Consider the following 26945-nt stretch of genomic DNA (forward strand, 5'->3'; position numbering starts at 1 on the left):
AGATTCTGCCACAACACCGTTTTTATAATCTCCCTTTTAGTTTTATCTGCCCTGTTGTTCCTCAGTCGGTCCGCTTCAGCAGACAGCAGAAAGAGCTGCTGTTGCTCTTGGATTTCCAATCAAAGGGACTGTCTATGATGTGTTTTGGCTGCCTCAACCGGGAGTGAACCAAAACAAAGCTTATCCCTTCTGTCTTTGCCACCGGCCCCCAATTACCCCTGCCATGTAGTATCACGGCTCGGACACGGATACTGTGGGTGTGGGATAACCTGGAAAGGCAGCTTTTTGTTTGAGTCTTTGAGATATCTGTGCAAAAAAATTAGCTCTCTTCACCAAAAGCATGATAAGAATCCCTTCATCGTGGGCTGGGCAGGGCCTGAGGGACCAGTGGGAGAGAGGGATACAGAGGATTCAGAGCGTAGGAGACAAGAGGGAGGGAAGGTCTTGGCTCCAGGCCTGGACAGTGGCAGCCTGCCATGGTTTCATGTCTCTCCTCTGCTGTTCTCGTCAATGTGAAACAGCAGATGGCCCACCTGTGCCAAGTGATTGTTCATGTGGGGCACATAGAGAAAGACTTTTAGTTTAGGCTGTCAGGGTAGCAAGGAGGTCCTGGAGTTCAACATTTCTGCCTCTTTGTGTCTTGAAAATCATTGCAGCAATATCCTCCTCGCAGTTGATGCGCGGGTCCATCTGGCTGTGTTCAGACGGGCTCGAGCTGTCGCAGCCTCAGGGAGGACGTTATGAGCAGGAGGAGGGAGAGGCTGTTCTGTGATTAAACTCTCACATCTGTTTCTCTATGATAACATCATGGACTCTAGATGCAGATGACTGCCCCATAAAACACGTGAAAAAAAGGAGTGTGATGAGGTTTTTGTGGTGAGACGGCATCTGTAGTTTGGGAAAATCATCGGGGGACAGTGGAAGGATGTCGGTGCAGATGGCATTGTCACCGTGACGAGGGGGACAATGCTTATAAAACCCCTGACGCCTTTTACTAATAGGCAGGATCTGATGTAACTGTACAGTTAAACCAGACAGCCCTTACACAAAAACCAGGCTTGCGACAGCACATTTTTGTTATTAAGTGCGTACCTCCCATCTAATGTTTTTCTGAATTAGACTCTTGGCTGGAGTGACGGCTTAAGCAATGTACATTTATTATGATGAGCTATTCCCTATAATCACTGCAGATCAATAAGCGTTCCGAAATGTGAAATCTAATTACCAGGAGGCGCCTCAATAATTGACTCAGTCTAGTTAACTGAATGGGAAACAAAACAGGGATTCCCTGGCAGCCAGTCATCCACCTGACTGGGCTGAAGTTAAGCTAACATGGGTGAGATCCAGAGTACAGATAACTCAGTACAGCTGCTTATCAGCGTCAGAGTCAGACTGACACCTGACTTCTAAGATTTGGGTGTCGTGTAAAGCACAGCTTATTTAAATGCCTTCAAAACCTATTTTCTCAATCTTGTGAGAGATAAGATTCTACATGAACGCAATGCTTTTGGGCTTAGTTTATTACCATTGGAGATGTCTGGGCTTGTTTTACTGATTTAAAGTGGGCAGGACTCATTTGGAAAAAAGGTGATGTCATGCACGCCTGTCCACCAATAACAATTGAGCAACATTTGAATCAAAAACTGATGACAGTTGCTGTGTTGTTTGCTCTTGTTGCCAGGCTGCTGATCAAACCACACTCACACAGTCCTGAGTTTTTGTGTGCAACGCTGCCTTCATGCCGTAGTGATTATGAGTTTCCCAATTTGAGAAGATCAAACACGGAAGTGCCCGAAAATAAAACAAATACGGATGTGGTGTTGCTCTCAATGCACAACATGTTAATCCTCACATGACCATCTCTGCAATCATATGACCATCTTGATGACACGAACGCTTGCAGGTCATTGACGTGGGAACGTTTCCATCCCTCCCACATGAAGTGAATGCTTGTATACTTAATCATGAATGTTTAAGGATGTAGAGATAGATTTAAGATTTGGAAGTTTTAAGGTAGCAACTCCACTCTGACACATGTTCCTCTGCAGTTTGCTCTAAATCTCAGCGTTATATATCTCTGCACACTTGAAAGCAAACGAACCATTTATGGACATGGGACATTTCTGCTTTATGTTTGCGATGCTGGCTGCCAGGGAAAGTGACAAAGACATCCCCAGAGACTTGTCCGGGTTCCATTAAGGTGACCTCTACACTCTCACTCCTCCAATACGGCTGCTTCACTGAAGCTTTTGGACATCTGGTAGACGGGTTGAGTCCATGGAACGTTCACAGCCCCAGTATGCAAGTTCTATTTAGGGAATAACTGTGGATGGTGGAATTGTTTTATGATGTGAGACAAAGTCTTGCTTTCCTCAGTGAAGAGGAAATGGTCCAAAGGAAAAGAAGGACACAGGGAGGATTTGATATCCCCTTATTGGAAAAGCAGTTATGAAAAAAAAGACATAAAGAGCAGACGTTTCCATATCAGACACCTCCAGTGCAGACTCACTTTATTTGTTGAGAGTCACAGAAGACTGAGTTCCTCCCCATCTTCAGGCTAGATTGGGTTCCACTAGAGTTAATAGCAGATTTCTTTCCTTGGGTATGGTTTCTAAACCCTTTTAGCTTTACCCTTAAATGAAGCAATGTCCACTTGAGATGTCTCAGTGTGGACATGATTTGGCAGCAGTCTACAGCCATGTTAGTGGCTCTGTAAGGTTGTACTGAGGCACACTGCTGCTTTGAGCAAAATGCCAGCATCAATAGGCGACCATGCTGATACCAACGATGATAATATGCTCATATAGAGAATGTTTACCATGACCACCATCTTACTGTAGCATGTTAGCATGCTAACAAATGTTAATTAGCTCTAAATAAAGTATGTTGGGGACAAAAAGTTAGGACATTACCAAAGTTATTGCAATGATGAGGGACACATATCTGTGCATTTCAATACATTTTTCCACCAGAAAAGTGGTGGACCAGCAATCAATTGTCAACGCCATCTCTGTCTTCTTGTTGTAGTAACCTAGGTTTACAGCTGTACTGGACAATACAGTTTAAACACCTTGTCAAAGTAATTTTTAACCATTGGCATGCTAATTGTTGCATGCTAACAAAATGTTGCCAATAGATAGTCATTTAACTAGCACCAAAAATAGACTGAAACTTGTATCAGGGATATGTTTCAGGTTTTCAGAGAGACAAAAGTCTGAGAAAGCGAGTTATGTCACAGAAGCTAAAAGCTAGCTAGGAGAGGGGATAGGCAGGTATCTCAGGGGCACTGGTTCAAAGCTGTGCAGGCTTTAAAGGATACCATGCATCCAAAATGACCGATAGGACAGAGGATAAGACAGATTTAACATACAATGAAAAGCTTTCCACATTCAGGATGGAAGCTACAAACTAAGTGGACCTGATTGAAGCTGTTGACTCTTCATTCCTGAGGTCAGCACATCCTACAGCTGCTGACAGCTGTATTCTCTCAAAGTCTTGTGTGTCTAATTTTGCCTGCGACAGATGGTTTCATTCGGCAGCCCTCATCACAAAGCCACAGTCAGTCGGTGTGTGTGTCTGTCAGGAGTAATGTGAAAACAATAAAGAGCTCATGATGCAGGCGGCCATGTGACGCCATGCTCACATCTGTTTGGTATCCAGGCAACATACAGTTTCCCGGGCGCGGTCCGGTGCAACAGTAGGCTGCATGTTTCCACAGTAAAATGGAAGTGACCAAATGTGGGAAAACTGGTAGTTCATACTTTGATTTTATGACTAAGATGATGACATAGCGTGCAACTGTGAAGGCCACATATAAACGAGCAAAGCTGCCGTACCTGCTGTACAGTGAAACCCGTACGCACGTTTTCAACGTGATGTAAGACTGAAACCACAGACTTAGGATGAAGCCATTCTTCCAGCTGTCACTCATTGTGTTTGTGTGTGTGTGAGGTGAGAAACAGTGAGCTAAGTGTTCCCTCAGTGTACAAACTATGCTAACACATTCCTCCTTTAGGAACACCTCTGTCAACCTCGGACAAAGCACGATAATGCCATCATACAGATCCGTCACTGCAGCACTATGAGTGTTATCCTCTCTGTGAAGTGCAGGCTGCTGCATCAACTGATAAGGAATGACAGAAAAATGTTACCAACAACAACACATTTAACAGAATTACATAACACATATTATGATATAAACAAAATAACTGTCTCAGAATATTTTGCCTATTTTTCCCAGGGGTGTTTCTGATAGGGGGGCCGGGGTGGTCGCCCCTGAAATCTGATTGGCCACCACATTTCTTCTTAATACTTCTTAAATTTGATTGGCTATCTGCCCAGTGAGAGGCGGGATCTTAGTTTGAACCAACTGTTGATTTCCTCTGTAGCCTCTTTTTAGAGGTACAATTTCATTTTGAGGGCTAAAACAATAAAGTTTTTGAGGTCACTTTGGATAAAAGTGTGAATGTAAGAAAAAACTTGTAAACTGGTAATTAGAGTAATATGCAAAATAGAAAATTAATGCTATTCTGAGCTGTATGTGTGTGTACTTCATGCCTCCCCTTTGCCCAACCTCTGAATAAACACTGTCACATGCATTTCTCTCCTTCCGATAGCTGTCAAGAATAACACAGATTACATTCAGCCGTAAAATAACAGTTTATGCCTGACTGAAAGAGTGAAGAGCACCTCGAGTAACTCCCAAGGTTTCCCACATGCAGCGCAGATTATATCACGGTGCTTTCCTGCATCATAAAGCATTACAGTTATGACACTTAAGACTGAGATGAATGAGCCCAGTGATTCATTCAGGGAAAGCTTGCTTTGCTCTGCTTTTGTTATGACGTTTCACTGCTTTGCACAGGGAGGGTGACACATTAACTTCCCCTGACTTAACTGTTGACCCCTAATCTGAAGTAGTTTGTTATTCATGGGGCAGACGGAGCTGTTAATGCTTCTCATGAATTCCTTCTTAAAATTAGACAAGAAAGCCACAAAGTCACACAGCATGTAGTGTTTGTTTATTTACAATCCACGAACAGAAGAGTCTTAAAATCTGTCAAACAATAACTGCAGTAACACGGATGAAGAGTTGTTGAAATATTTATTCGAGGGAATTAAAAAGACAAAATGCAGCAGGGCTGAAGTGCAGCGTTCAGTTCTACAAACGGTGAGCCCTGCAGTGTCTATGGAGCCCTACGCTGTACAACAGGTCATAAACAAACACAGTAAAAGTCATACAATAATACTAGGATGCACATTCTTAGAGAATGACTTGTCTGCAGTGTCTCGTCTGTTTCTACAAGCTAAGCTACTGTTTCTGCTAATGGCAAACAATGTAATACTTCAAACAGCATCACCTCTCGGAGAATAACAGCAGGGTTATTTGTCTGAAAATAACATTAAAAATCTTGATTTCTGTTGCCTTGTTTCAGCTCCTTCATAATCGGTCCCATACAGTGAAGTAGTACAATGACGAAATTTAAAGGCCTTGAATTAAAGCAATAAATACATGATTCTCCCCTGGCAAATCACAGCCCCCTCCCTTCCCAAAACTTCACCACATTCTGCCTCACGTTAAAAAAAGCATTATGTATAACAGCTGGTTTCAGACATTTGTGTTATTTATGAGACCGTCGCATCTTATTATCCTGATTTTTACATAAAAAAGGTTATTACATATGCTCAAAACTAAAATAAATTCACGTTGACTCAATACAGCCTCGTGGATGTGATGCGAACAGTCGCCTCTTTCCCACCTTTTTACAATATGTTCGGACTTTTTTAAAAACAGAGTCTAACTTTTTTCACATCAGGAATGTTGTCAGGCAGCCAAACTCTAAATATGGCATTTTGTAAAATCCGGATTTATTGGCAACGTGCTCCTGAGCACCACCTGTGCGCGCAGCAGCCGCCAAGGCGAAATTCCTCTGGCTGTCACCACGTCACAATCAACGCGCTGCACCTCTACCCACAATGCACCGTTCCACACCTGAGAATCACGTTCCATCCTGGTTTTTTTTTCTTCTTAAACATTCTTCACCTCAAAACAGACATCCTCAAATCACAGTTTTCAGGGTACAAAAATGGAAATATAAGACCTTCATACTTTTTTGTGACATTTAATGTGTTCACATACCTATATAAATATGTAAACATGGCAAAATATTTGTCTGAAATCATTTGAGTGGTGTGTAATAACCTATAGCAATGATGTGGGAATGCTGGATGTGGTTCGGGGGCTCTCCTGGAGCAACAACATACAACACACGTCTACGCAATTTCATTCCTCATGGTGCTAAATCTGCCAGGAGCGGGTCAGAATAAAGGAGAAGGGAATGTGGAGCAGAAGGCTGGTTGTCTCAGGTGCGAGTGCACAGGTGGGGAAGAGAAAAAGGCTTCAGATAATACTGTGGTTGATGGTCAGTGGTGTGTAGAGAAGAGGGATGAGGCGGAGGGGGCAAAGGTTCAAGGCTGGGTCACTGCACTGGGCTCCTTGTCATAGATGTAGCTGCCCACACCACCAGTGTTCACGCCTGGAAAAACCACAGGGACAGCAGCGGGTTGTCAGGGGTTAACAGAGAGGGCAGGAGAAGGTACAGCGTGAGCAGGAGAGGTTGCAACATGTTTCCTGTACAGGCTCGAGAGTCTGCTGCGTCGCACACAAAGTTATGGTGAAATGACTCTTGAGTAACGCTCACTGTGTGCAGTGTGCAGCAGGGATCAAGTGCTCAGACATACGACATTCTGTTTCAAGTGTAGCTGATAATTGGTGGGTTGACAGCACCCCCTAGCGGTTACCTTTGGGCCCGAAGAGGACAGCATAGCATGGTTTGTGGCAGTAAGGCTGGCCGTCGTGCTGTAATGTGAAAAGAATACAAACATCAACACAATAAAAGCGTCACTTAAGTCACGGCATGCTGCTCTGTCAACGTACAAAGATAAAAAGGCCTTATGGTCTTAATGAGGATAAAAACCCATTTTTTTGCATTTTCCTGATTTATTTTTTTATATTTTACTTTTAATTCTTCTTTCTTTTTGTGTCCTTTTTAATTTAATTTTCATGTTCATGACTGAGATGGTGTTGCACTGGAATACATTATATTGAGAGTGAGGTGTTCATATTTTTTTGTCCACCATATGTACGTGCATGCAGGGGGTAGAGCAGCCTCTTTCACACTGGACAAAAAACCCACCAACACCTGTCTTTTGTCTTCAGGGGGGTCAAATAACTCTGCAGCGATCACAAGAATTTATCAGTGATGGAAATGTGACACCGGCGTGGACACGCTCATTTTCAGCCCTTTACTGGGGCGACGATGACACAAAGTTTTGGACGTCGCTGCTTACATGTTCCCTGATATCAGAGTGAATTATCAACACGCCTTTTCCATCTCCTCACCATCACCTCACAAAGGTTATAAAAAAAAGTAAGCACCATAATGTCGTCACTGCCCTCAATGCTGCTTTCTGTTGTACCCTGTTTTCTGGCGTGTTCGTGACATCAAATGTGAAAACAGAAAGGCCAACTCGTCTACGAGCCATTTAAAAAACATGCATGTAAATTCTGGTGTAAAAGCTAAAACATGTCGGTTGCGTGGTTGTGTGAAAGGTGCTACATGAATAAAGTTGAGTTTCTGCGTCCTCCTGGTCGTTCTACCCTTCACGTTCCTCCCATCTTCTCTTCATTATTTCCACCTTCTTGTTCTCACCTCTGCGTGGCTGCCAGGAGCCAGAGTCTTGCTGCACCTCTCACAGCGCAGGCAGGGTCGATGCCAGTCCTTACCCAGTGATGTCACCTTCTCAGCTGTTATGACACGCACACACACACACACATACCTGTGAGACACCATGGCAACCACTTTGCAGGTTCACACCTTTTTCCCCTCGCCCTGTTTCCTACAAGGGTGGAATTACTCACCAAAGTACACCTTCTTGTTGCAGCGGGGACACAAGTTGGCCTCTCCGGAAAAAGTGGTGATGCTGCCAGCTGCCGACACATTACAGACACATTACAATACTGGAAGCTGGAAAAACTGAAGAGGTACGGCAAGGGAAAGGGCTCAATGAGCAACCAATAATCTTTCCACTTGGGTGTAAAATCCAATGTACTAATAATGTAGGGGTATAAAAATAATATTGAGCCAAGTACTAAACAGCTTTTATATGTTTCAAGAGGGAATTATTGAGTAATGAGGCTAATTTTGCCAATTTAGGTATTCAGGTTGCCAGGCTAAAACACTTCATTCACTCCCTCTTATAACAGCCAATCATGGGATGTTGAGAGTGCATGTAGTGCTGAGCTGGGGCCTGCAGGTGGAGCCAAGAGGCAAAGACACTGGTTTAGTTTTATTCTGTCACACATCACACTCAAAACCCATCTCCTGATTGATTAAATGAAACTTTTTTTAAACCAGTTTTTCAAACCTAAAACATTCAGAAGATCCCACGTCATCTGATAAGCTGTTCCAAATTGAAGCACCCGCACATTTAAAGGATTTGGACCCAGAAAGCGACAAAAATCATCCTAAATCACTGTTGAGTTTTCTGGCCTCCACAGTGGGTGGGTGGAAAACTGAAAACTGCACAGCGAAGATAAATGGACCAAAAACACCCTTTTGTTCCTGCTGACAGGGATTTCCCAGAACACACACCCGATTTAACACGTCTGAGAAAATCCTCCCAAAGTCCCAAAAGACTTCTGTATCGATGTTCTTATCATTGAGTCAGCAGCAGCTTTCCTTTTGGACGACAGCTTCTTGAAAACACAGACATCTTGAGGACAAACACCTCTAAAGAGGAGCCGTTTTCTCCACTCAAACCCACAACTTACAGAACATCCAGTCTGAACACATGCTTCTCAGTTACCTTTTGATGGTGCCTTGGGTGCAAACACTCGCTTCTCCTCAGCTTTAGGGGCTGAATCCACACTAGTGGGAGACGGGTTGTTGTTGGCTGGAGTATCGTACACGTAAGAGCCGGCTCCACCAATGTTCACACCTGACCAAGGTACAAGAGAGGAGGTATAAAAAAAAAATCTGACATACAGCATCGAAATCTGCTCTGAAATATTATAAATGACTCGGCTGATATCTGCACAGTCTGAAACCTCCAATACTACGGAGGACTAAAAACGATTTATTGGGTAAATAAACCAATAAATACATAATAAATGCTGAACTTAATATATGAATGAATATTCTAATGACAACAAAATAAAGATCTGGCAGCAAGCTACCATCAGTAGCAGGTTTACCAATCAATGAATGTATAAATACATAAATAAATACGGGTAGATTTGGTCAAACAAAATGTAGATATTAATTCAAGACATTAATGTATGCATTTCATTTATTGATGTATGCATTTGAGCTTTTATTGATGTTCACTCTTTCATTTAATAATGAAAATATTGATCCATTTATGTATTCATTTCAGGATTTTGTTGAAGTATTTACTTTTCTATTGATTGATGAAAAAGTCATTTTTAGGCCTCCATACTGTAAATGCATTTTCCTGTATTTAACCAGGTAGAAGTCTCATTGTGATTAAACTGCTTTTGCAAACAATATAAACAAATTAAGACAACTCTCAGACACCAGAAAAGAAAATTCAACAAGTCCAGTCATGATGCAGGAAGAGAGTACAGACAAAGTTTGGGTAAAATGCATAAACAGGTAATTAAATACTCTCTGAATGTAAAGTAGTCCTTGTTGAATAAAATGTGTACTTTACCTTTTGGTCCAAAGAGGGCAGCATAGCACGGCTTGTGGCAGTAAGGCCTTCCATCGTGCTGTTGAGACAGAAAAACACTATGACACACAGATAAGAGCAACCGACTCAACGGGCATGGAAGGATTAAAAGTAAGGTGATGATGCAAATGGGGAAATGCAACCATGACATGTGGGGTGAAGTCCCATTTTTCACGCGTTTCTCTGACATCATTTATTTTGGTTTTGATCTTTTTTCGTGGGTGGAAGAGGAGATGGAGAGATTGTGTCCAAAAACGGAGATGAGCCTTTTTTTTCCATGTCAACACATAATAATGACACCGGCTGTGTCCCAGAAATAAGACTTTGTTGATGAATTCAGCGCCACACTTCAGTGCATCCTATGTCTGCCACCTGAGGGCCAGAGCAGCCAGTCTAAGACATAGATGGCCTGCTGCTGATGCATGCTGGGAATGTGGCGGTCACTGCAGGAGCATGTGATCAGCTTGGGTAGGGGATCAGGGCTGAGGGCCAGGGTGGCCACTGGTCCAGAGCCCGATGCCCATAGATGAAAAGAACCGAATGAATGCCACGGGCAAGACGCCAGGCGCCGGGTGGACGGGAAAGGGGACACACACTACCCACAATCCCTTCTTCTTTGGCCACATGAGCTCCTTGTCCTCAGAAGACGGTGCGGCCAGAAAAAGGACTGTCCTCTCACCTTTAATAATGCATCACCCGTGACAGGATCAGCTACTGTTAAAGCAGCCTCGCACTCCTTTCACACTTCCTGTTTGACATTTATGAGATCCGTGAGGGTTTGGGCACCAATGCCAAGCTGTGACTAAGCTCTGATGACTTTCTCAGGACAGGACACACAGGGCTTCATTGTCAAGTCAATCGGCTTGTCTGCTAACAGTCAGCCGTACAGTTAGCGCTGCGGTTCTGACTGTGAGACGTCAACAGGCAGCGGGACCCTAAAAATGGATTATCCATCGCTGCACAGCCCACTCTCTTCCCAACAGTTAACTTCCCACATCCTGACACTGAAATCTGCCTTCTCCTTCTCCATCTAGACCTCTTTCTGTCCTTTCCTGGCCTGCTCCCTCCCTCATCATCTCCTTAAGCTCTGCGCACAAAAGCTTTAACTGTGGTGCTGTTCTTGTTCTTGTTCTAGGACAGTGGTTCCCAACCTTTTTGGCTTGCAACCCCTTAAAACAAAAGCACTGTTTACACGTGACCCCCCGTCACAGGCTACAGCATTAGCCTGGGCAGTTCCACCTAAGATGTTTTCCCTTCTCAGACTGTATCACGTCTGCTTACAGGTCTTAAGGAGTACTGTATAAAGCCTTTTGTGACTCCAGAGGGCGCTGCATGAAATCTGATTAGTTGCCTCCAGTGATGTCACTTGAGTCAGCGTTGGTCGCGCCTGAAGATGAAAAGTTTCAAACTGAGAAAAATCAAGGGGTGAGGAGTTAGATCAGCGTGAGGTTAGCAGACCTCTGAAGCTCCTCAACTCTGCTTGAGTCTAGCAGCTCGAGGCTACATTAGCCACGGCTAGCTTAACACACCCGAATCTCTCACCAAGCTACCGGCGGTCGAGTTGCATTATGGGTAATGTAGGTGTGAAAATGCATGGCACACAGAAGGATCTCATCATGTCACAGTGGAGGGAGTTTGCTCAGTGAGTAGAAATTTTAATTCCCATTTATGAGGATTTTTTTTTGGTTCCCATTAAGCTTTGACTGATAAAAACAAGAAACTGTGATGTTGCCATGGAGACAGTGAGTGAACTCTACCTGAGCCATGTTTCTTCCACCTATAATTATTAGATTTTTGACAGGTCTGCACTGTGTAAAGTCATTCTGCATTAGCTATTCGCAGTTCTTGTTTTCACTGTGGCTCCACTGAAATACAAAATGCACTTTTTATTTGCTTTTTTGGCAAAATTTATCTGTCCCTCCTCCTCACCACGCTAGTGTCAGAAGAAAATATTAAATAAAATGAGACGAATAGAGCACACACAGTGCATGTACTCCCCCATCCTGGCACACAGTGTCTCCACCTAGTGGTGGCTGGATGTTATTATAAGACAACATTATCGCCGTCTGGATGCTAATTTCTTTGGCCCACAGACAACAGACCACGGTGGGCTTCATCCTGCCCCCGACTCCTTTTGAAGGGGCAGGCAGCACTGCTCCGAGGGTCAGAACCTCCTGCATATCAGGCCTGTGTTGAGGCGTGTATGCATGTATGTATATAAATAAAACGTCTCTCGGCCTCACTGTTTCCATGACGAGGATCAAGTATTGAGTTTTCGCCTACTAAAGTCCAGCTCATGGCACAGCGCTGCAGCCCGGGGCAGGATTTGGATGCTGTCCACAGACAGAGAGGATGGAGGGGGAGAGGTGGATGGAGGGGCCGAGAGAGCGCCGGCCTCAGAGAGATTGTGTGACTACATTACTGTAATCATGCAGAGATTAAACAGCAGAGCAGCATCCTTTGAGGTCTGCAGGGAAAATTGCCTTTGTGTACAAAAGCCGCTGAGATCACATCCTTTTGAATCGAGAAAGGAGCAGGAGACTCAGAGACGTGTGTGTGTGAGTGTGTGTGTGTGATATTCACCCACATGCAGAGAGAGCGAGAGGGTGAGAATTGAATTGTTGGCTGGGTCGTGAAAGGAAAAAGAAAAAGGGCATGATAAGAAAACCCCCAGGGCGAAGGTGCCAGATAGGGAGCAGCTCACTCTGCGTTGAGACGCGATACTGCAGTGTGATTATGTAATAGAGACAGGAAAAAGGCAATTCATGCTGTAAGGCTCAGGGGTTAAAAGTTCCACGACGACGACTCGTTCTGACAGATGCAACCAGACACACAACGAGGCAGGAAAAAAGAATGCACGCAGCAATTTCCTGCACAAAACGCACAAGTCCTGTGAAATCAAAGGAAAGAACTTCGTATCTCTACCCACTGAAAAACATTTTAAAGACCCTCTTCCAGCCTAAAGGCCCAGTCAAACCAGCTTGTAAGACGATGAAACTTCATCCGTGGATTTGCTTGCAGGGGTGAAGTCTGACACATTAATTACCACCGTTAATCAATAGCAAACCATCTCAATTGTGCTGACTTTTGCTGCCGTTGCTTCGGCTAGTAGCTGAGTTGCACCATTCAGTTTTAATAGGAAGAGGCTCGGATCAGCTGCTGTGTTAGCTGTTGTGTTAGCGGTTAGCTCACCAGCTGTGGCGGTTCACAAACTGTCCCTGCATGTGAATGAGTGTCCAGAACCAAATATTTAGCATAGTGCATTGGTGCACATTAAACAAGTAAATAGATTTTCAATAAAAACTATTTTAGTGGTTTCCTAAGAGCAAAAGCATGGCGAGCATTTTTCATTGAGGATCCACCGTTGGGGCAACCTGTCAATAAGTCAATACATGACCAGGCGGCAGGGGCTTCCTTTTGTTAGATTTCACAACAACAGTCAATGAACTGCACATAAACAACGGCAGGGAGTTTGATGGCCTTTGACCCCGAGCGATCAACACTACTGTTCTGACATTTTAGAAAGAAAACCAACATGACCGCCAAAAATAGAACTCGCATTAACAGAGAAAAGCCCATGAAGCCAATTCAGAGGAGCCATTTGGTGGACATTTTTAGCCACAGTGCTTCACAGCACCACTGAGTGCATGTAATGTTGGCATGAGTGGCCACAGCGGGAAGTGAACTCCTACCCCGGGCCATGTTTAGTGACCTGCTGCATGCACACAGCTATACAGGCTACAAAGAGTCCACAGTGACCCAGTTGCAGAGTTAAAACCCATATATTGAGGGTCACAGTTTCACAGTTTAATAGGCAGACTGACCGTCAGCCAGAAAGTTTGTGCTTAAGCCCCTGCTGAAGTGCCTTTAACCCAGAAGTCTTGATTTAACTGTCAAAGTGGAGCTGATATTTACCATCGTTTATAGACTCCTCTGTAGTTTAACATGTATGTGTAGTCATCAATATTACTGCAACTGAACAGTACTCTGGTAGATGTACTAAGTTGCTTTCCTTCACTGTTAGTTGCAGCACTACAAACACATTTCTGACTGTTTTTAAAAATTTCGCAGTTTTTATCAGATGCATGTCATGTCAGCAGTGAGGGAGCAGCACTGTTCTGTTACTGGTGGTGTCTTACTGACCTCGGCGTGGCCTCCGGCGTTCAGGAGCTTGTTGCAGCGGTCACACTTGAGACACAACTTGTGCCAGTCCTTCCCCAGTGATGACACCTTTTCAGCTGCACATAAAAGACAAAAGACAGAAGGACGGGGGTGAGCGCAAACATTCACATAAAGCAGCATTTACATACATTACTGCGAACAACAGCCTCTGTTTTCTCCATCGATTGTGTCGGGCTTTGTACTGGCTATAACGTGCTGTTCAATCACTCGTCACAGGGAGGAATGACGTCCCTCATTGCTTCACTCTCCAGAATAACGATGAGCTTGTACTGTATATCTGGGCTGATGTGCCCTGGGGGAAATCCTGTCATCGCGCCAACTGAGTGCTTGGGGGTGGAGGATACTGGGAATGCCTGTGTACCACACAGGATGCAGTGATGATGTCACTGCGGGATAGACAGACAGTGGCGTGAGTCCCAGTCCAGCTGGAGCAGCGGGGGGTGCCCATGTCCAACCCAGATCCTTTGTGTTACCCTTCCAAACACACACACACACACACACACACCCCTCCCCCAGTTTACAGTATATCCATCCTGCTGCAGACGGCCCTTCAACCCCATTTCCGTCCCTTTTTTCTCCTTTCTCCCAGACCCACCGCCCCCCCAGACATGCAAGAGACCCTAATTATACCATTTCCAATAATAAATCCCTGCTGCTTCCACACAATGGGCCCCAAGGAGCCGTCCAGGCACCAGAGGAAACACCTTCTCTTATCAAGGCAGGGCACAAATAGCCGGATACTGAAGGCTATTTCCTACATACCCTCAGTCAAACACACACACACAAACATATGCACACACACACAGCATGTATGCAGACATACAGACGATTGCTTCCTCCTGCACTTCCTCTCTCTAGCTGCTTTCCTATATGCACCATAACCTGTAAAAGTGCTGTCAAATTCCTGTATGAGCCTCATGTCAGGAAGTAAATCAGACATCAGAGATTTGAGTCAGTTTTTGAACAGCACAGAGTGCAAAAAGTGCCAAAATTCACAGGTATCATGTGAAAATGCCAGTAGTCAGTTACGACATTTAGACAAATGGCCAACAACAAGGCCTTGGAGAATAGATGGGGATGGGGTGAGGGAGGGGGAGACCTCCCATCAACACTTCAGAGCAGAGGAATGCTGACATGGAGCTAGCAAACTACCGGAAATGTTAAATCAGTATTAAGGACAATGTTATTCAGAGCAAAAGCTGACAATAAATCACTATTTAAATCAATAATCTGCTCTTAAATCAGAGGACGGCCAAAAAACCTCCAGACACAACCACCAGAGTTAAAAGGGAAACGTGTGAATGGGATCAGCAGCGTTTGACAGTCTAGCCCAACACCACTGCTCACACACCAGCTGACACTTCAGCTTTTAGCAGCGTTTTTCTCCGTTACAATGACACTTCAATGGCTTTCACAGCTCTGACTTACATATACTGACATTTCAACGGCTTCCAGATCTTAGTCGTAAGCTGGCAGTTCACTTGCTTTCAGCGCTTGCTCTTCACTTCAACTGCTTTCAGTGTTCAATGCAAACTGACAAATCAACTTCCTGCAGTGCAGTCAAAGCTAAAGCGACATCCACACCAACATATTTTCATTTTAAAACTCAAACCATCCCCGTCCAGATGAGCGTTTTAGCGCCGTATCAGAAATAATCTCCGTCCGGACTAACATGCGTGAAAACACATTTCACATGACTATTCACATGCACCGGGCATGCAAATGCTTGCCTCCTGCACATGTGGGCAGAAGCTGCGTGATTGCAGAAATGCAGAATTTAACTGCAGAGCAGCTGCTGGCATAGGCAACAAGGTCAGCAACGGCTGTAATTCATTAGCTGTGTTGAATTAAATGTTGGTTTTCAGGGCTCATAGATGTATATACAGACTAAGGTCATTTGATTTCTTCCAGAAAATGGTCACATGATCTATCAGGGAAGGGCATGTCATGACTGATGAGACCCAATCAGGATGCCAACATGGGCGTCTGCATCGTTTGCAAAACTCTCTGTTTCCACCAACACAATTCAAGCATTTTCATACTAAAACGGGGTCAGCAGCGTTTCCAAAAGTCTACTTTAGAATGAAAAAGTACAGTACAGTTCATGGGATATTTCAACCGCTTTCAACAGACTGACTGCTTTTAGTACTTGCTCATAAACTGATAGTTCAACTGCTTTCACAGGTGGGACATCTACTGACATTTCACCCGCCTACAGGGCTTGAACCTCGAGAAAAATTACGTTCAAACTGCTTTTGGCTCCTTCGCTTCAACAGACGCTGCAAATACTTTCAGTGTTTCAGTTCTCATAAATATTTCACCACGTGAAGAAATAACATTTTTAACCTGTTTACAGTGTCAAAGTGTAAGCACACTTCGTCAGTAAAAGACCTTTGCTAGTTGCTTTTAAATTAGAGAATCGTCACAAACACCTTACAGTGTTTAAACAGGGGCCAAAATGGAGCCAGGAGGGGCTTAACCCGTCTCTTCAGAGGATGAGGATGTGTGATTTATCTCATCCTAAATCTGAGGATACTCACATACCTCCTGACACCTCTCCAGTGTTACAGTGTGTCCTCAGTGCTGCGTATTCAGTGTGTGTCTATGTCAGTGACTGACCACAGACTCACTTCCAGACAGATGTGAAAAGTCAGCACATGAATGGAAACAGACGTCAGAGCCTTGCCGGTACGTCCTCATTCCCCTGTATGTGAGTCTGTCTGAGTAGTAACAAAGTCCACTGTTTAACAGCTCCCTGTTTTAAAGGGCAGTTGTTATTGTAAGAGGGGTGAGCCTGTCTGTCTGTATTATGTGTTGTGGGAGTTATAGAGTGGGGGAGGTGGAGGGGATCTGCTTCTGGCCCAGATGTTTACACCCCCCGCTCCAAGCGAGCCTCTATCCTTCTTATCTTTCATAAAGTACCAACCACTGAAATAAAGCCAGAAAATATGCATTTAGGTTGACATTTCAACTGCAAGCGGAGCTGAAATGATTTCAATAAATGAAACAAACTGAGGAATAAAAATTACGTAACGACTGCGCCAAGCGACTGATTCAGGCACTTCTTCGTCTCCCAAAATAGTAAACGTGTGGGCACAAATCAGGCGACTGAGATGCCACCAAGTCCTGCTCTACCTCAACAACCTGAGGGTAAAAGCACCCACATGTGTAAACAAACAAGCTCCTGTTGACGAGGAAGTCTCTCCGGATATTCACATACACATTGTCAACATTGATGAGGATGTGTCAAATCCTTTCAGCCAATTCTCTCACGACAGCCTGCAATTTCCCCTCCCACAGCGAAGGATTCCCCTGTGACTGAATGTAAACAGTGAGGCTGTTGTGGGAAAGCACTTGCAGTACATCTCACCTGACATTTGTGTCTGTTTTTGCTGTAAACCTACGAGAGGATCTCTCTAATTAAGTAATTCCAGGGTTTTCTCTGAGCCACCTCACCTGACACAAAGACCACCTCCTCTGACGTGATAAAAACATTATAATACTGTTAGCCCGGTTCTTTGTTGGAAGCCCAAGAACAGTCTGAAGCAATCTTCAGTTCACAGTCAAAGTATTTATTGAGGTCACATATAAAGTAATGCAGCGCTGGTCTCAAAAAGTCAGAGTTCCCTGAGGATCTCAGCCAGAATGAGCCCAGTTGTCATACAAAAGTTCACATTTATCATGTTGGGTTTGACCAACCCAGTACAATAATCAGATATACGTTACAGAATATAATTGGTCAAGGCGTGACTGCCAGATCTAAATGCAATAGACATCACAAAAAGAGAAGAGGAGACGAGACTGTCAACAACCAGAGTGCCACCTGCCTTTTTGTTATGAGAAGTGGCTCTCACCAGCCATGTTATCCTTACGGCTCTAGGCTATGAAGGACATCCACGTAGGCTAAAGATCAGAGCATGAGAACACATGAAATGACCAAAAAGGGCCTGATCATTACAATACAGAACATTCGAGGCACCTTTTCCACAAACGGATATTCAACGAACGCGACCGCTGCTGAAGATGTGATCTAGAAACTAAACCGATGACGAGACAAAATGCGTCACAATCTCAGTTTCTAGAGGGAAACCCTGTTCAAGCAATCCGCTTTCAATAAATAGAACAATGCATCAAAAAAGGAGCTGCTGAAGAATTGCCAATCCTTTCTGAATCTCATGGACGGACTGCAGGAAGCTGCACTGTCAGTTTTAGAGTGAGATACAGAAGCTGTTGAAATGTCGCTATATGCATGTCAAAGCTATGAAAGCCACTGAACTAAGAGAATGACACTGGTAACAGTTAAAGTGTCAGTTTAAGAGTACGATGAAAATATCAGTAGATGTCTTAACCATAGAAGCAGTTCAACTGTTAGCTGAAGCGTAATAAATGCAGGTAGTGCTGGTGTTCAGATAGAAAGAGATGAAGGCAGTTGAACTGTAAATGATGAAACAAATGAAATTTGAGCTGAAGCGCCAGAGGCGACTGTTGAAGAGTCAGTTGAAGAGATTTAAATGGTCCAAGTTTTTTTTTTTTTTTTTTTTTGGAATAAGTATATAAAAGCTATTAGTCACTACAGCTTAACACAGCTGTAGTGGTTTAAGTTGTGGTGGCTGCTGCTTGGGACGTGTTCCAAATATAAAGTGTTCAACGTAATTTATGGTAAAATCTCTGGGCCTGTGTTGGATGATTCAGATTTGCTTGCTGCAGAGGTCCAGACAGCCTTCTGGATTTGTGGGATGATTATTGAAATCATGTAGTGTCTCTCAAAAAAAAACGTGAAATAAAAATAAACGCTCATTATTCATATTAAGTGCTGGCCGACAGACGACGTTGCTGCAGGAACACTGAGCTCCAGGTGAGAGGATGAGGGAAAAAACGGAAACAGTGCCAGTCAGAGGTCATCACCAAAACCATATGATACCTGCACGGCTGTAAGCTGCTTAACTTCATTTGTAAATTCCTCGTCTAAGCTCTTCAGTGTGCGGTCGGCTTCTCTGATTGCATTGTCAATATGCTTTAAATCACTCAGCCTGCTGCTGACTCCTCTTCTCACTGATTTCGCCTCAGTGTTTACAAGTGCCTGGTCTCCCCGATGATACTGAACATACGTTAAAGTGTTTTTGTCATTGTGAAGAGGCCTGCGTGTGCACGGCAGTCATTGTAAGCCACAAAAACCGCTCTTAGAGCCTGTGTTTGTGATGAGATGTGAAGAAACAGCAATTTCATGTCGAGATGAAACTGTGCACTGCACCCACCTCTGCACAGTTGAGTTGATTTCGAGCCAGGAAATTACCAAACAGGCTCAAGTGCAAAAAAATAAAAAGACTTGATGCCAGGTGAAAGTGGCATTACGACAGCATGAGCGCTACCACTGGCATGAAAGTAAGAGGCGACATCTCATATAAACACAGCACTTTTTACCACTCAAAACTCAAAGCGTGAGTAAGTGATTTACTTTTACCTCATTAAATGGAAAAAGCATTGAAACTGTGAACAGCTCGTGCTTTCCGATTTAATAAGGTCAGACATATTCACACTTTACACAGCACTGGGTTCAGCTATAATGGATGTCATAGTTACATGCAAACATACAGGCATACTTTGATCATCAGTAAAAGAGCATTTCTGATGGGAAAACAGTTTTCCATCACATTTTATTCTGAAAAATGACATTTTTTCTACTGTTCTAATGACATATTATCCGTGAAATATCAAGCGGCAGTTAAAAAGCATTAGATAGGGGCAGTCAAGGTCTTCAATGAACAGAAATCTTTAATTGGGCCTAACTTTATTCCAGGGAAACTGGAGTCATAAGACATCGAATGCAAAGGATAAAAACAGCAATTAAGCATCAAATAGATTCAGAATCATTGAAAAGGAATGACTCGTGATATTCCAGCGGGTGAAAGTATCCGCTCAGCTTGCCAAGGCTGAGGTACATCAGACAGCTTCAAGCAGGTTCTAATTTGATTGAATTTGTTTGTTCTGTTGCGTGATTCACTTACATCAGATCATATTAAGAGCAAAACTAATTATGCTTGGCATACACACAGTCTGGACGAGCAGCGGCATGGGAGCCGGACTGCAGCAAATGGTCTACAAACGCACTGTAATTGGACAAAACATTAGGCAGCAGAACTTTAACAAGGAGTCTTCAGAGGGAAATCGTTAGCGGCCCATTTTCTCCAAACGACTTAATTACGGTGGCTTAATTGTCGACAGTGACAGGGCAGCTGTGCCCAAACACCAGACCTGACGATGGACTGGGATTCACCCCGAGAGAGGAGGAAATCCATCCTCCCTCTCTCTTACTTAAAGCCCACAAAGTCACAACAGATAAACAACCCGAGTACAAGTGCTGAACAACATTTACACAGCTGAACTCCCAGCATGCAACGTGGCAGGAATGTCCGCCAGGGGGTTGGGCTGTGGAATCTCATGTTGGTGCTCTCTAATAATTTGATCACAGCGCAACGGGGGGGAAAATCTAATTCGTCTGACAAGGAGGACAACGCTGCGTCCGCTGCTCGGCGTCCTGCAGGAGGAGGTAAGATCAGCGAGTACTGTAACGGCTGACGTTTGTTTGTTTGCTTTAACAGAAGTGCAGATAGACGCAACACAGCACGAGGGTAAAGACAAATCATCAAAGACCTCGTTGTTACATAAAAATGTAATGAGGCTGATGTCAACTCATTTTAAACCGACATCAAATCACGGGCTTCTTAACAAGACGCTTCGTAATGTTCATGATGTAACCCATGTTATTGTAAATATCTCTACATCACGGCTGGCTGGATTCTGCTCTGTCGCACCCTCTGGTAACATGGACCCATCTGTTCAGCTCTTCCTACAATAAACCCATCCAAAACACACTCACAAACCAAAAACACACACACACATGCCCTCTGTCTCCATCCTCTTCCTCATCGCTGCATCTATCCGTGACAGCTGAGGCCACGCGGGTGTTTTTCTGTTTTTTGGCCGTTGTCACAGCAGTGTGATGACTGCACGTCCTAATAAACACCATACACCTGACTGGAGGCCCGAGAGGCAAAGCAGGACCTGAACATGGGAGCTACATTTAGTTTATGTATATATATAAACAGCCTCATATCTCAAGAGAAATGTCCGAGAGGAAAAAACAAGCAGCCTGTGTTTCCCTCTCTGCATCCTCTTACTATTCTCTTCTCTGGAGTACAAACACCCTCAAGGACTTGTGACCTTTTACTTAACTTCGAGACAATCGCCATTGAGGCGGGCACGCGGGGGCATTCAGCCGCACCGCAGGAAATGACTTTGAAGCAGTTTTCAGCATGTGGGGACAACCTGTGCTCATTTTCTACAATGTTTGTTAATGTTTATTTTGCTTGATTCTGAGATTGAAATGATTAATGTTGATGATTTGGGGAGCGCCTCTACTAGCTTTTGTTCTTTTGCTTAATTCATCCACTGCTTACTCAATGAAATGCCATGAAATAAAGAAAAATGCTTCACAGAGCACAAGTTGTCCTCCTATAATGGTATTGTTTTGTTTATTTCCTATCATCAATTCATCTGCTGCTTATCTTCTCCATTTGTCAGGGAATTGTTTTGTCTATGAAATGTCCAATACGCTCACAGTGACCTCAATGAAATCCTTTGGTTCGTCTGACTGAGAGTCGAAAACCCAAAAAGAGTTTTAAAAGACCGTCGTGAGCTGAGAGTGAGCTGACCCCGGCGGCGGTGTGTTAAACATGAGGATTGATTGGTTCAGGGTCAGCGTGTGCCTGCAGCTCTCTGACTGCGCCGGGTGGAGACCGATGCTGAAGAACCACGCATTCGGATCCGTCTCTCCCTGTGGCTGATGCAACCCTGTGGCAAAACTTGGCTCTGGAGGTCGTCCGTCGCCTCAGCCAAGGCGAGGTTTCCTCCCCAGGCTTTCTCCCCCCTCCCTCTGTGAATAAAACAGGCCGACCTCGTGAATCCTGCCAGCTGACGTAAATGGGCCGCAGTTAACTTGCATCCTGTCTGCGCTGGTCCGAGGAGCCGCGGGCAAACCGCTGCTCCACAGCTCCCTGTACTGGTGACTTGTTTGCCCTCCCTGAACTCCTGGGACTGCTTGCCCCACACTGCACCTCATCCCTGACCGGTCAGGACACTGTGTCCCAGCTACAGGGACTTCAAAAAGATCTAGTCTGCATGACTTGCTTTTAGAGTAGTGGACCATGTCTTCAAACGAGGGAGCAGGACTGTATCACTTGCATGGCACCTTCAGTTCTAGCCTTTGGTAACTGGATAATTAGGCCTTGAGGGGTAGGCATCATATGACAGAGGCATAAAATGGAGATGTGCTTGGACCGCTTTGAGTGAAATCATCTGAGTCTTGTAAAGTGGCGTGATAAAACTGTCCATGTCTACATGTCAAGTGGAGAGGTTCCCTTTGAAAGTGTTCACCTAAAAAATGTCATTTTTGCCACAGTTTACTGATGGTAGAGCTGTAAGTTTACAAGCAACGAGGTCCAACTCAGACTCTGACTGGCCTCATCGCTCTCCAGTCTTTCCTTCTCCTTTTTCCTCTCGTCTCTGTGTATGGAGTCATGAAGCCAGAGGGTAAGTGCAAATCTTACATTTTTGGCTTGCAAGAAAGTGTATTTGCTTAAATTTGTATGCTGGGTGAATCATCATCAACATCTACTCTCTGATCCTCCAGTAAAAAATCTCAAGCATGGCAGAAGATGCATAACTGCAAAGTAAGATTATGCTCCAATAAAAACTTTTCAGGCCAGTCTCCATCTTTTATTGGAAGGGTGTCAAGCTCGCTGCATACAGAGGAAACACCGAACGCAAACACAGTGGCTGTTAATTAATGATAAAATGCATAAATAACATCAAAAATGAGATCTGATATACGAAAATCTTTAGGATAATAACTTTTAAGTGAGTCATGAATGAACTACAGACAACCAGCGCTGTTCCTAAACAACCTGTTATGTAACAGGTCGTTGTGCTGCAAGGTGGAAAGGTTTCACCTGTGCTGCGGGAGGGGTGGAGGGGGCAGCCTGACTTTCAGCACCACGCTTAATGCCATCTCCATTAGGGGATCATATTTGTGCCTCAAAAAGGCAGAGAAAAAGGACCCTCATTGAGTGGCGCACAGTAGCTGGCGGGTTATGCAATGGCAACGAGCAGGAGGCAACGACTCAAGAAATGATGTTACATAACTGACAGGGCACATTCACACAGCCCACTGGGCAGCCAAGTGGAAAACAGGGTACTCTAGCGTTGACAGAAGAGAGGGGAGGAAAATACGGGTATTGTGTGGATGTTTGGGGTAAAAGCGGGATAAAAAGAGGTGTGTGGGAAACGTATCGTCAGGCTGAGAGGACGAAGGTATTCTGCCTCGCTGGGAAGGACAAACGTGCACAGAGACAGAAAGAGCTTTGTGTGAATAGAGATGTCGCTTCTCATTATAATGCATGAGGCACTTTGAGAGTCTCCGTTTAAATAAAGGCGAGCCATCTCACCCCATTTCCCCCCGGTCCTTGTAGCTAAATCAGGGGGAGAGGAATTCTGGGCCTGAGGCAGGAGCAAGTGATTGAAGAAGGAAGTGGTGAGTGAATGAAAGAGAGAGAGAAACTCACAGCAAAGCCCTGTTAGCTCCCATTAAGTTCTCATTTATTCACTTAGCTGCACAAAGATGCATTGCACCCATGTGTCAGGCACAAGAGTTGAATTTGGGTCTGGAGCTGGGGGACTTAGTGAGCCATGCTGTGCTGTGTCCTGAATGGACTCTACTGCACGCTAACATTGTATTTCCACTGGGCCTGGTCACATGTGAGCAAATAGTCCCCGGTGTATTCCAAGCATCTCTGAACCACAGGAACTAACAGATGTGAGGCCACAATGTGGACGCTGGGATTTTGAGATCAGCGAACCCTACGATTAAAACGTACGACTCTCACATTCTTTTAACACCAGCAAAAAGCGCCTTGTAGGAACTTCACAAGCGAAGAGAACGGCAGCAACAGTCAACATTTGCTTTTAGTGGCGATGGCGTACAACAGCTGTCCATTAACGCAACGAATGGAAAATAATAAAATACACTTCCCCGAAACCCAAAAGAAACTTCACTCCCAGACTGTGGCTCACCACCACCGTGTTAAATGACGTGCTTCTGCAGGAGTAAAGAGCACGAGGGGCAAGTGTTGAATGCCTTTGCCTGCTAAATCCAATACTGGGCAAGACCAGCTGGAGGACCAGGTGGGTAACTGCAGGGTGGGCCAATCACGGTTCTATATGGCACACCAGAAAACCACCACAAGAGGAAAAAAGAAGAGGGGGGGGGGGGCGGGAAATAGACAATTTTCTCTATCAATAACACATGTCTTTCTGTAGATCATAAGCAGGCTTTTTTCCACTTTACACCCACTTTAACTGTTCTGCAGACCTGAAAATTCACCTCAGCACAGGATTTCTCACGTCTCTGGAGAGCCAAGTGGCTGAGAGGAGGATGTATGTAGGTGGAGCTGCTGAGCTCATTCTACAGTATCTGAAATCCATCACTGACATCATGTTAATGCTTCAGGCCGCAGGCAGGCCGAACTTTCCTCCCACGCTGACCTCTCCCATGCGTCGTCAAGCAAAGGCTGAAACTTTAATTTCACCATTAACACCTCCCCTCACTTTCTCCATCCTCCCTGGGTTTGACGTGCGCAGCTGATTCCACCCATGCTGGTTCCTTGCAGCCGTTCATCATCCTTACAGTCGACTCAGCCCGAGGCGCTCGCCGCCCATTACGACACACCCCAACCAAAAATAACTCCGCCAGGATGGATCTATGTATGTTACATAAAAAAAAACAACATACATCACAGAGGAGCTGTGACTCACTCGCTGCAGCAAATTAAGGCTGCGACACAAATGAACACTCAGACGTGCAGAAAATTTGTATTTGAGGAGGATAAATCTTTGCGTGGATATTATTCCAAGCCACAGTGACTCTCGGGACCCATGGGATGAGCAGTGAGGTTTGCTGCCACTCCTGTTACGTAAGAGGACTTCCATCCACTCACATAATTGATTTTGACCCCTGTGACAGCCCCAATGTGTGCTGTGAAGTGTAGAAAAGATCAGCACAGAAGAGCAAATTTTTTTGTTCCCAACATGCGGCCAAACATAAACACAGGATTACTCAGGGTCCAACGGGTCAGCAGCATGTTCCCTAAAAATAAACCGAGCAGGGTGCATATCATGTGTAATCTTCAGACTCAAAGCAGCAATGTCAATTTTTGTTTATCTTCGCGACCTGAGCTCCTTTAATCCTCCGCTTTGCTCTTGTCTGTGTGCACTTCGTTCACTGTAAACATCTGTTATATTCAATATGAGATGGCATCATCCTCGCACTGGCTACGGGTGACTCGAAGCTCTTTACCCAAATGAGTGTTTTGTTTTGAAGGATGCAAAAGATGCATGTTTACAGGTTTTCATCCCACTGACGCAGCATGATGTTGCTGTGCTCCTGTGTGAGTGGGCAATCTCAGCATATGGCATTTTTTTTGCACTCTTGGCAAGGGCTTCTGTCAGCAGCCCTGCAAAGCCAACTGCCACGCTTGGATGTTTACCAAACACAACAAATTCAAAATGGCACAGATCTGTATCAAAACACGCTAAATCATTTATCCAGGTCTGTGAATTTCATGCAGACAGAGCCTGCTTTCTCTCACGTATGCTCAAAGATCTTCACATGTTTCAGAAAGTAAGAATTTGTGAAACATTTGCTCTTATGTCTTTTGTTTACATTGACCATTTTGCGTCTGCAGCTTTTTGTGTTCCCATAGTTTGTCTCTGTGAATCATTTACATTGCCGGCAACTGATTCCCCTAAAAACTGCCTAATCTAAGGAGTGCTGTGAACTTTATTTATGTGAGAAATTCCTTCAGGAAATGTAGAAAGGGCTTACATTTTTCTCACTCCTCAACAAAAAGCCTACAGCAGAATTGAACTTTATGGATCCAACATTAGGCTGCTGTCAAACACACCTCACAAAAACACTTTCAATGTCCTACTGTGCGCTGTAAATATTGACAGATAAGTAGCTGAAAGTGCAGCAATGTCATACATTCAGAACTCCGTTTGAAAACTAGGCATTTTTAGCTAATGTAAATTCTCTAACTCAACATAGCTGAACTCTAGTTATGTCAAACGTGTATGTTTTCAATGAATGGAAACTAAGTGCTTTCCACCCGAATAGGGTCACTGCTCATGTAATTTGTATAATAAGGAACTACAAAACATTACAAACGCTGTGGAACAAGTTGTCCCAAACAGATCAATTCCCTGTCAGAGGTACCGCTTGGCTACCGAGCGGGATCACCATCATGACCCAAAAGTAATTTCAAAAGGTAGGACCATCACTTACCGAAATACACCGTCTTGTCACACTTGGGGCACTTTGAAGCCATGTTGCGACGCTGTGGTTCGAGTGAAAGTGATGTGTTGTGTTTGACCGCAGCGGCGTTCACTTTCTCTCCGTCTTCTAGCTCTTCTCTCCACAGCAAGTGTCCCGCTCCTCTCACAGACGCTGGGAGCATCTATTCAGTCAACGGCTGCTCATTTGCATAGCCCCGCCCCGCGCCGTGCCTCCTTCACGTGCTGTGGGAAATGTCCGACTTGACGGATCGTCGAGATAAAAAGCTAGTTAGAAACACTTACATTTTCATTGAATCGCTAAAATTAACCTAAATTCAGTTTTTCAGATTACCCTCTTTAGTGATTAACAAAACAAACTGCATTTCCATTTTCTGTATCATTGTTCATAGGTTTGTGCCATAAAAAAAAAAAAAAACAGGATCTCTTTTGTTGTTATTTCAATATGGATGCTAGGTCATATCCATGGCTAAACGACTTTCAAATTAGTTACAATTAAAGTGTCAGTATGCCTCAGATTAAATGCTTGCGAGATCACTGATCAGAGTGAAACTACCACCCCAAACACCTTGACAATACAACGTCACGCACCAATTGGAGCTAAA

At 44.3% G+C, this 26945-nt stretch overlaps 1 protein-coding gene across 1 annotated transcript; it reads right to left on the reverse strand.

The window, feature by feature from the left end:
- Positions 1-5087: 5087 nt before the first annotated feature.
- On the reverse strand, positions 5088-26491 carry crip2 (cysteine-rich protein 2). Its single transcript, XM_076748043.1, has 8 exons — positions 26333-26491; positions 13897-13991; positions 9736-9793; positions 8869-9000; positions 7922-7990; positions 7713-7807; positions 6802-6859; positions 5088-6536 (listed from the first exon to the last, which is right to left on the reverse strand). The coding sequence occupies exons 1-8, from the start codon at positions 26373-26375 to the stop codon at positions 6469-6471; spliced, it is 618 nt and encodes a 205-aa protein (XP_076604158.1). The 5' UTR covers positions 26376-26491; the 3' UTR covers positions 5088-6468.
- Between the last annotated feature and the right edge of the window lie 454 nt (positions 26492-26945).

Source organism: Chaetodon auriga, chromosome 14 (genome assembly GCF_051107435.1).
Source record: "Chaetodon auriga isolate fChaAug3 chromosome 14, fChaAug3.hap1, whole genome shotgun sequence".
NCBI classification, from domain to species: Eukaryota; Metazoa; Chordata; class Actinopteri; order Chaetodontiformes; family Chaetodontidae; genus Chaetodon; species Chaetodon auriga.